Below are 11512 nucleotides of genomic sequence, written 5' to 3' on the forward strand. Positions count from 1 at the left end.
AGGGTTCTAGAGGGGAGGGGGGTGGGGGGATGGGTTAGCCTGGTGATGGGTATTAAAGAGGGCACGTACTGAATGGAACACTGGGTGTTATACGCAAACAATGAATCATGGAACACTACATCAAAAACTAATGATGTAATGTATGGTGATTAACATAATAAAATAGAATTAAAAAAATAAAAATAAAAAGGAGTGTACTATCTATAAAAAAATTTTTTTAAAAGATGAAAAGTCAGTGTTCGCTTTGGCAGCACATATACTAAAAGATGAAAAGTCAAAGTATTTTTTTCACTATGAATCAGTAATTTTAAACAATGTCAGTAATAAAATACTCCTCCCTGAATAAAACCTTTTGTTGGTCAAAATTCTAAGCAATTGTTGTTAAACAATTTAAAACTGAGTTTTAAATCATCACCTTATATTACTTTCCTTTAATAACACGGTATTCTATAGGTAAGTGGATTCAGTTGTGTACCCCTCCCCCCATATACACAGACTTTACAGGTGTTCCTTCAGTTCATTTCACTTGCAAAGTTTTAAAATCATTGAAGGTAGCTTTGGGTGAATTTCATGTCTGCAATCCCTCTGGTACTATATGTTTCATCATTTAAGTAGTAGGTTCAAAGTAAACAATGATAGCACAGGGATTGTAAAGTCAAAGAAACAGAATGTAAGTCACTTCAATTCTGTCATTCTATTTGACCAACTGGAGTTTTTATTTGTGCTTAAAATTTAAAACAGCAAAAACAATACAAACTGCAATGTGTACTATTTTTGTTCAGTAAGTGCACATTTTAGGTTATATGTGATATGTTACTGAATTTAAATATCTTTTAAATTGAAGTTTATTCTTTTTCATTGCTAATTATTTTAAAATTAAAAGCAAAACAATAAAATAAGTATTAGTACTGATTACTACATGATTATTATTGAAAATACTTTTGTCATATAAATGAGAGTATTAAAATGAGTTATTCCAGATATCACATATGCTAAGTATACCACATCTCTAAAGTAGTAATAATATAATTAATCTTATTGTCCAGAATCCTAGAAACCAAGGAACTGGCTCACTGGTAATTCACATAGAACAAACCCTCAATTAGCTCCATCAGAGGCCAGAAACCCAAAGCAGATCATTTGATCATTGACTTAGATGTGAAATGTCCTTGCCTACATCCACCCATCCTTCATTCATTCTAGCCCCACACTCAGCCATATGAGAATCAGATGGGTGGTCAGAAAGGAAAAAGGAATGTGTTGGGAAAACTGGACAGCCATTATCTACAAATGATTCTGGGTATAGCCCTTTTTCCCTCATCCGAGCCACCATCACCTCTAACCTGGACTCTTGTAAGAGCCTCCTTACACCTTTTACCTTTGCCCCAGAATAACAATTTATTTTGTTAAATTTTAAGTCAGATTATGTTCCTTACATATTCAAACCTTCCAAAAGCTACCAATCTCACTCAGATTAAATGTTCCGGGGGAAACTGGTTTCCATGCTGTTCCTTAAACAAACCAGTTGTGCTCCACCTCTCTCTCCACAACCCCTCCTCTGGCCATTTCTTTGTGTAGAACCTTCTCCTAAATATCTGCACAGAGCTTGTTTCTTCATTTCCTACACATCTCTGCTCAAATGTCTCTTTTGAGCAGAGATGTGTAATCTCTAATCAGAGAGGCTCTGAATAATCTGTCTAATATATCATCCCATCCCCTATTTCTCTCTATCCTTTTACCAGGTTTTCTTTTTCTTCTTAGTGCTTAGCACCTCCTGCCATATTATATATTAATTTGTGTAATTGTTTAGTGAACACTCAGCCCCCAGAATGTAAGATCCATAAGAATGGAGAATTTGTTTTTGTTCACTGTCTCCCCAGCACCTAAATCAGTGCCAACTCATAGTAGATACTCTATATTTTTTAATGAATTAACAACCTCAATAGCAACTATGAAATAAGGTATTTTATACCCATTTTATAGATGAGAATACTGAGGATGAAAGAAGTTTGACAACTGGCAATTGTTTCAGAGCTGAGAAGTATGAAAGCCAGGACTTCATCCTCAGACTTTTGACTCTGAGCCCAGCATTCTTTCCACTCTATGCCTAACCCAGCACAAATTGCATTGCAAACAGAAGTTATGAATAAATATGCTAAACAATTCACCATCAAAAGTGAACTCACAGGTTTTTTAACACTCTCTACTGAGAAAGATTTTATTCTGTAAAATCCTTACTGATTTTTTATGTTCAAGGACTTTGATTCACATGTGACACTTGAAATCAAAATAGTCAAATGTTCTAAAAAGAAATCCCACTATTATAAAAAGCCTAATATAAATTTCAAGCACTTTGCAAATGAAAGAACAAGGAGTAAAGACCTTTTGACTGACCACATTATAAAATGGTGGCTAAATAAATACTCCCTGTCTTTTTTTTTCATAATGAGCCACTAGTTACATTTTGTCCAACATTTACTTTTAAGAATCTGAGACTCTCAAACCTCAAAGGAATTTTGGGAATCAATAGGCCCATTTAACAGGTGAGAAAACTGAGGCCCAAACATTCCTATCAAAACAATAGCAGGGCCAAGACTACAGGTTTCCTGCCTCCAGACTAAAACAAAGTTTCTTGAAATCTAGCAAATGATTAAATAAATGTTTTTATCATATAATATTCACCACTCAAGTCCCCTAAAAATATTATAAGAATTCCCCATCAATCTTTAACTCCATAGTCTCTACAAGGTATCTGTTACTCCCTCTTTTCTCTCATACACAAATGGCAAAACTTCAGATTTCTCCCATTACTTCAATCTGTTGTCGATGGATGGCTCTTGACCCTTATGTTAAAATATATTTAGAAGAGGTGGGCGGTCTCACCCATACTCAGCTGCCAGAAATACCAGGACTGTCATGTTTTGTTTTGTTTTTCAGACAAATTTCATGAATTAGTTCATCCTTAAAGAAGTTCTTTCCCAAGATCATGACTGTTTGTCCCTCTCTGCCTATCAGCACCATTTGAACTGAAGATTCTGTGAAGCAGTAGAGAGGGACAATGACGAAAAGAAGACTCCTGTGCTAGACTCAGTTTTGCCTTCATGGAGCTGTGTGGCCCTGGGCAAGTCTCTCCCATTCTCTGGGTTGCAGCTTTCCTGAATGGATGACAAGGACTTGAAGGTCTTTTCCTCATCTAACCTATTCTGGTTCTACCAACATTTGAAACAGCTTTGATGTGACCCCAGGGAAAGAGGGAAGTCTGAGAAGAGTCTCTTAAAGCTCTGGTATATAGGAATATAAACTGGATGCCTTTAAGAACCAGTGAAACAGAATTTTAAGGAAACCATGAGGAAAGGAGGAGGACAGCTCCTCTGAATACAGTCCTAATCCATGCCAAATTCCTCTCCCCTTCCAGAACAGGAGTAAAAAATGAGTTAAATATCAGTTTTTACCCAACTGCTTCAGGCTACTTTTCTTCAGCTGTGGGTTGTGCCTGGCAGTGCAGAAGTGTGGGCTAAGACTGCCATCAGCACCTGCTGACCCAACCCAACTGCCCTCTAAGACCCTCCTGCCCATGCCTCCAACCCCCCAGAGTCCCTGACCAGACTTGAGCTACCCCTGGCTGAGTGAAAGATGCATCAAGATGCAGCCACCACTTCCTCTCTTCAAGGGAAGTCATTCCAAGGTCTCCAGGTGGAGAAGGGTGCACCATAGTATACAATGAACTGTTGGAGGATAATACTAAACACACACACAAGCACACACTCCTTGGATGGGGGTGGGGATAAGAAAGAGCTCTTCTAACTGAATAGGGCTCAGACCAAATCCCAGGATGAGGGTTTCTGCAGCTCTCTCTCCTTTACAAAACCCCAAGTGTGAACAGGGTGACTCCAGCCCAGGGAAGGAAAAGCTCCAGGACCCCCCTATGCAGCGTCCCTGAGAGTCACTCCCTGGCCGTCAAGCCCTGAGACTGGCCAGGGTGAAGGGGTACATGCAGCCTTTTGGGGGGACCATGAAGCTCTCCCATACTGCCTTCTCCACAATCCCAGGCTTTTTGACTACGCTCTCCCTCCCAAACCCATACCAGTTCACCGGGCACCTTCAAGACTCACTGTTCCCAGAGACCCTCTGCCAGTCCCCCTTGCCTCATTGGCCTTCCAGGTGACCCCCACTCTCATTTCACCCCAATAGAGGGGGAGTACGTAGGGATGCGGGGGGGGGATGGGAGGGATCTTTCTTCAGCAGGCGAGTGAGCAAGGGCTCCTAAAATGGCCACAGCAAGCTCGCTACTGTCTCAAGGACAGTGGCGGAGAGGGCGGTGGGCAGAAGCCAGGGGGCTCACTGCAGGGCGGCTGATGAAGAAACCGGGGGTGGGGGGTGGGGCTAGGGGACTGAGGCTTAGGGAGGGTAAGCCGGGGTTATATGCACTCACCATTCCTGATCCGCCCCTTATCCACTGCATGGTGCCCGCGAAGTCCGGCTTCTCTGAGGCCTGCGTGGCTGGCGCGGATTGTCTCAGGCAGGCTGGGCTGGCAGGGCTGGATCGAATGAAAGCCCAAGCGCCCCCTCCGCCTCCCCTCCTCCACAGCCCTACAGCTCAATCCCCTCCGCCCCGGACCTCCCCTTCAGTCAGGTTGTTCCATCCCAGCTGGCAGGCTCTGCCTCTCCGCCCTCCAGTTCCAGGAGTGCTTGACTGAGAGAAGCGTAGGAGGAGGGTCCCAACCTACTGCCTTTGTCCCCTGCCAAGCCTTCAGAACTGGGAGGTGGGGTGCAGGGAGAGGATGGGGGTAAATGACCTTCACCCGGGAGAAGGCGGAGGCCACCTCTCCCTGCCCTCCTCTCCGTGCTGTAGTTAGATGCTGTTTATTGTGGGGCTCCCAGCTGTGCCAATTGTGTCGAGTCAGCAAAAAGTCCTCTCCAAAGTTGCCAGAGGTGTTGGGCCAACCTCTGAAATAATAAGATCCTGATCCAGTGGAGCCATGCCAACACTCTCCTGCCTCCCTTCCCCCAGCCCTCGCTCTGCATACTCCCCTCGGATCCTTTCTCCTATTGTGTACTCTTTTGGGGCTTTCATCTTCATTACTTTCGCTTCTCAGAAAAACCGTGTGAACACAGGCATTAGTATCTTCATTTTACAGATAAATAAATGGAGATTTAGAAGATGGAAGGGACCTATCTAAGGTCGCATAAAAAAGATAAAGTCTCAACTTTACCCTCTGCAGCTTTCCAAGCTTCTTTTTGCTAACGCAAGTGCGTGTGCGTGCGCGCGCGCCAGCGCGAGCGCCAGCGCGAGCGCGGATACACACACACCGTTCCAGGATTCTCCCTCACATCCTCAGGAATATGAGAGGTAGCTTGTTGGTGGATGAATTTTCCATTTGCTTATTTTGTTGAGAATGAGTCAAAAGAACATCAGCAAAACAGGCAAACGGAGAAACCACCCACCTCTTCATGATGTCCCTAAATCTGGGCAGTGCAACCCAGGCTGACACCTTTACAGCAGCTGAATGTTGACATTGTTGGTCACATTCACACCCATTATTATTCCATGTAGTCCTTACAATTACCCTGTAAGAAGAACATGACAGGGAGTGTTAATTAGCCATAATTACACTTCATAAACAGTGAAGCCCAAAGATTGAAAGACATTTGCCTAAGGTAGCACAGCTAAACAAGAGAAGAATCCAAGTCTCCTGACCCACAGGGCAGGGCAGGCAAGAATGGTATTACAAAAACAAAAGTTGCAGCTTCAGCAAGAAGGAATTAAAATATGACATCAGAAAGAAGTGCCTGAAGATGATTGGTATGAAGACATCACTGGCATGCTATACACACATACTTATTTTCCTCTATGTCCTAGCAGATTCTCCCCACTTCATCCAACCCATTGTTTTTGGCCAGACAGAGCTGGCCAAAGATCTAAGCAGCTGCTTTGATGAACACCCAGTCCTGGGAGGGATAGGAGCAGAAGGTGAATGGTCCTTTGGCAGGCAAGGGATTCTTGAATCAAATGGGAGCTTATCCTGATTAGCCTTTCAACTTCCTCCCAAGGCTGATTGTCTAGTAATTCTACAATGGTCTCCTCATTTTCTCATCTTTGAGCCTTCACTCACACTGAGCCTCTTGGATGCCCCTTTCCTGCCAACCAGCCCAGTCAGGCTGTCATGACTCTAAGATTTCTTTAAGATCCAGCACTGGGCACACCATCTCTAGGAAGCTTTCCTGGAATACTCCAGGCCCTGGTTTTATTATCTTTTATCTAACTCCTATAGCACTACCATTTATCCTTCTCAATTTAAAATGGTCTTTTACATACTGGTTGTTACAGGCTGAATTGTGTCCCCCAAATATTTGAATGTTGAAGTCTGAATGCCCAATGCTTCAAAATGTGACTTTATTTGGAGACAGCATTTTTTTTATTTTTTTAAAGATTTTATTTATTTGACAGAGCAAGAGAGCACACGCAGGGGGAGCAGCAGGGGGTGAGGGAGAAGCAGAGGGAGAGGGAGAAGTATGCTCCCAGCTGAGCAGGGAGCTGGATGATGCAGGGCTCCATCCCAGGACACTGGGATCATGACCGGAGCCAAAGGCAGATGCTTAACCAACTGAGCCACCCAGGCACTCTGAGACAGTATCTTTAAAGAGATAATGAAGTTAAAATAAGATCACTAAGATAGACCCCTATCCAATATATCTAGTGTCCTTATAAGAAGAGGAAATTTGGACACAGATGGGTACAGAGGAAAGACCATGTGAAAAGAAAGGGAGAAGGTAGCTATCTGTAAGCCAAGGAGAAAGGCTTCAGAAGAGACCACCTTGATCATGGACTCCTAGCCTTCAGAATTTTGAGAAAATTATTTTCTGTTGTTTAAGGCACCCAGTCTTTGGTACTTTGTTATGACAACCCTGGCAAACTAATACACTGGTACATTTTTCTATGTCTTGTCATGTAAATGGAATTATAAGGTTGTTTTTTTTTTTTTTTAATCAGGGACAATGAATCACTCACCTTGGTATTTCCTACAATGGTGACTGTTACACAGAAGATATCCAATAAAAACTTGGATTTTTTTGATGGATATATTTATTCAACAATATTATTGAATCCCTATGTACCAAGCATTTTGATAGATGCTCAGGATGCAAGACAAAGTTCCTCATAGACCTTACAATCTACTTTGAGTGGAGGAAAAATAGACAACAAATAAGTAAACAAGATAATTAAAGGTTGTGATATATGCTTTGAAGGATTATAAACTAATTTATGTGATAGTGAGTAGTCCTGGGATTATAGAAGTTGTCTATATCAATCATAATCCAGTCAAGAAAATAGAAACCACCCTAGATCTTTTAAAGAGAGAGCATTTAATACAAGAAATGCATCTTACCTGCAGAGCTAAAAAGTCAAATGGAAGATGATGAGGAAAGTCAGCATTTAGCAACCACAGAAAACTGCTACCACTCCTAGGGCTAGATAGATAAATGGGAAAGGTAATGTTGCCAGAACCCAGAAACTGGTGCTAAACTGAAGCTACAAGTATGGGGTGGGTGGCCTGATGGTTCAGAAGCCAAGAATGGAGGAGTAAACAGATGCTGGAATTGTGTAGGAGATACAGCCATTTCCAGAATATACCTCTCTGAAGCATGGGGGGAACTGGTTTCTTCCTTCCACCTGCTCACAAATCTCCCTCAGGTGTCTCCCATTGGACAAAAGTAGTGAGACAACAAGGGAGCCTAAGAAATTTAGTGTACTGAAGAAGAGCGGAGAACGGATCTGAGAGCAGACAGCCCTGTGTTAATGTTTGTGCCTAGAAGTTCTTTCAGAGGAATAAATGTTGATCCCAGAGGCATAGAGGCTTTTGAATCAAGTATGTCTTATGTACCTATGAACAGTTAGAAGTAATATAATATAGTAGGTAAGAGTATAAGCTCTGGTGCCAGAACTGCTTGGATTCAATTATTGGCTTTGTTACTTACTTGGGAAGGTTATTTAATGTCCTGTATCTTGATAGTTTCCTTATCTGTAAAATAGGGATAATAATAGTGCCTGCTTCATAAGATTTGATGAATTCATCCATGGGAAAAAAAGCATTTACCACAGGTCTGGCAACCAGTAAACATTCAGGACAGGATAATAAAAATTTGGAAAAGGGGTTTCCACAATCTCTTTGTCCCAGATCTCTCCCTTAAAGCCCTGTGATCTCCTAGAAGCCTATTTGGTACTTAGCCTGGCACCGGCTCTCCAGTGGACAAGTGTGAATTGTGGCCCTCTCTTCAGCCATAAGCAACTTAAGGAGCAAGACAGTCTTAGGTGAGTCCCCTGTCTACCACATTCTCCTTATCTGAGTCCATAGTGATTCAAGGAGCCCAGAGGCAGGCTTCTGGGGGCCAGAGACACCAGCCCAGACTGGTCCTTACCTGTGTGCAGAACTGAATGAAAAGGTGAATTCACTATTGATGGGTAACCTGGGACAGTACCCAGTTTCTTTGTGTCTCAGTTTCCCCAACCGTACAATGAACACACTAATCATTATATACCTAATACTGTTAAGCCATCACTTACCCATAAATCAGAGTTGGCAAGATCTTAAAGATTATCTCCTCCAACATTGTTATTTTACAAATGAGAAAATATAGCTCCTAGGAATGAAAGAGACTTCCAAAGTCATAAAGTTAGTGGCTGAGCTGGACTGAAAACTCACTCTCGATTTTCAACAGTGAGTGGAACGCAATAGTAAAAAAAAGGACAAAAATTAGAAGTACACAACTACTATAATGCTAGTATTGAGAGCCTAAGGCTAACATCTATAATATAACCCATGTTGTTTTGAAAAAATGATATTATTTAGTATATAGATCACTACCTATTCTTATTCATTCATTTGTAAATTTAATAATAAACAAGTAAATAATGTAAATAAATAAATATGCTAATACAGATGTTGATAAATAATAAGTGTTATCAAAGAATGTGAAAAGATAGTGGGGGGGGGAGAGAGAATTTAGATAAAGAATGATTCTCCCAGGAGATGACATTTAGTTGAGGCCTACAGGCTTTAAAGTGAGCCAGCCAAATAAAGAGGTAGGGAGAAAGTATTCTAGACGCAGAAAACAGAAAGTCCAAAAGTCCAAAGGTTGTCCCAGGAATTAGAAGCACAATGAGATTGAAACCTAGAGAGAAAGGGGCAGAGTTATAGGAAACAAATTTGACAGAAACCAGGTCACATGAAGCCTTGAAAGTCACAGTAGAAAACTTGTATTTTAATCTGAGGACAACAGAAAGGGGGGGGGATTGAGTGGTTTTAAGCAAGAGAACAAATTGATATGATTTACATTTGTAAAAAAGATTGCTGTGTAGTAAACAGATTAAAAGAGATCCAAGAGATTGAAACTGTTGCAGTTGCTGTCATCCAGGAGAGAGATGATGTAAATAGACTGGGAAGGTCAACGAAGACAACAGACAGAGGTAAACATTCTTAGGATATATTTTAGATGTAGAAATACCAGAACTTGGCGATGGGTTGAATGTGGAGTGTGAAGGAAAAGGAAGAGGAATTATAGATGACTCCAGGTTTTTGGCTTAAACAACTGGGTAGATGGTGGCACCATTTGCTGATGTAGGAAGAGTGGTATAAGTGCAGGTTTGAGGAGGGGAAGAAATCAAAACTTCCATTTTGGATGTATTAAAAACTGTGAACTGTCAATTAGTCATATTAGAGGAGATGTAAGAAAGACAGTTGAATACAGAAGCCTGGAGCTCAGGAGAGAAGGAAGACCTGCCTGGAGATACACATTTTGAAGTCATCATCACATTTATTTATTTACTTATTTTTAAATTCAATTAGCTAACATATAGTATATCATACGGATGGTATTTAAAGACACACAACAGGGGAGCACCTGAGTGGCTCACTCAGTTGAGCATCTGCCTCCAATTCAAGGCTCGATCCTAGGATGAGTGTCTGCCTGGGTCCTGGGATCCAGCCCTGCATTGGGCTCCCTGCTCAGCGGGGAGCCTGCTTCTCCCTCTTCCACTCCCCTTGCCTGTGCTCTCTCTCTGTCTGTCAAATAAATAAATAAAATCTTTAATATATATATAACTTAATTAAAAAAATAAAGTCACACAACAGGATGTGATCATCTAGGGAGAGAGTATAAATAGAAAAGGGCCCTGAACCAAGTCTTGAGGCTGTCCAACAATTAGACTAGAGTTGAGTAGAAAAAGAAGGATAAAAATGGAGACTGAAAAGTAGTGGTCAGTAAGGTAGGAAACCAGAAGAAATTACATTCAGGTGGAAAAAGTTTTAAGTAATGACATTGAGAAATTGAATGGATAATGACAGATATGTCCATTGTATTGGCAACATGGTTGCCATTGATGGCTTTAACAAGAGTAGCTTCATTGGCAGAAGGGTAACAGAAGTCATTCTGGAGTACTTGAAGAGTGAATGAGAGGGGAAAATTGAAGGAAGGTAAAGTGGAGACAAGTACAGAGAATTCTTTGAGAAGTTTTGCTCTGAAGGGAATAAGAGAAATAGGGTAATATTTGAATGGGTATATGAGGTCAAGGAAGCAATTTTTTTCTTTTAACATGAGGTTAGGAACATGCCTATATGATTATGGGAATGAGGAGAGACTGACAATATAAGACCTTGCTACTTGAAGCATGGTCTACAGATCAACAGCATCATCATCACCTGGGTACTTGTTATAAATGCAGAACCTCAGGCCCCATCGCAAACCTACTGAATTTGCATTTTAACTAGATCCCCAGGTGATCTGCATGTATATCAAAGTCTGAAAAGCATTGGTGTAGCAAAGGGGATACTTGCAGGAGCAAAGTCCTTGAGAAGGTTGGAGGGATGGGGTTCAGAGCGTAAGAGAAAATATTTGCCCTTGACAGAAACAGGGCCACCTCCTACACTCTAGCAGGAAGGAAGACAGAGAAAGTGAGTGAGGGTACAAGTGCCAGTGTGCTTATAGATTTGATGAATGAAAGAGGAGGGAACGCCCCTAAAATGGTATCTATTTCCTCAATAAAGAGACAAAGTTGAGTGAAGAATATGGAAGGAGTCATTGGAAGTCAAAGGAGAGAGGAGCAGGTATGAAATAGTCCTCTCAGATCAGTGGTTCTCAAACTTGGCTGCACACTGGAATCACCAGGGGAGTTTAAAAAACAAACAAACAAACAAACAAAACATTGCTGTCTAAATCCCACCTTCAGGGATTATGATTTAATCAGAATGAGGCATGGCCTGGGCCCATCCGGATTTTTATAAGGTCCTTAGATGATCCTAAATGTGCAACTAGGGTTGAGAACCACTGTCTTAGTTAGAATGGAAAAGCAAACATATTATTAGTGACATATAGTAGGGTTTGCAGGAAGTGTTGAGTGCCCAGCTGAGGCTTGTGGTAAAGCAAAATCAATCAGCCCAGCTGTGGGACTTTTATACAGTCCATTCTGCTGCTTAAGCACAGGTATAGAGAAGATAGGTGGTTGGGTGGAATCTAG

The 11512-nt window shown here is 41.5% G+C and overlaps 1 protein-coding gene across 2 annotated transcripts in view; it reads right to left on the minus strand.

Moving 5' to 3' along the window:
• Positions 1 to 5119, minus strand: part of ARHGEF9 (Cdc42 guanine nucleotide exchange factor 9) — a 233675-nt gene extending 228556 nt beyond the window's left edge. Inside the window, exon 1 of one of the 2 annotated variants that reach the window (XM_073885843.1) lies at positions 4433 to 5119. In XM_073885843.1, the coding sequence (XP_073741944.1) occupies positions 4433 to 4462 (30 nt within the window). In that variant the 5' untranslated portion in view covers positions 4463 to 5119. The remainder of the gene's footprint in view (positions 1 to 4432) is intronic. The other variant, XM_073885852.1, reaches the window with a different exon arrangement.
• Positions 5120 to 11512: the final 6393 nt, after the last annotated feature.

The sequence above is a fragment of the Callorhinus ursinus genome, unplaced genomic scaffold, assembly GCF_003265705.2.
Source record: "Callorhinus ursinus isolate GAN/ISIS: 27379988/994484 unplaced genomic scaffold, GSC_fseal_2.0 scaffold66, whole genome shotgun sequence".
Lineage (NCBI taxonomy): Eukaryota > Metazoa > Chordata > Mammalia > Carnivora > Otariidae > Callorhinus > Callorhinus ursinus.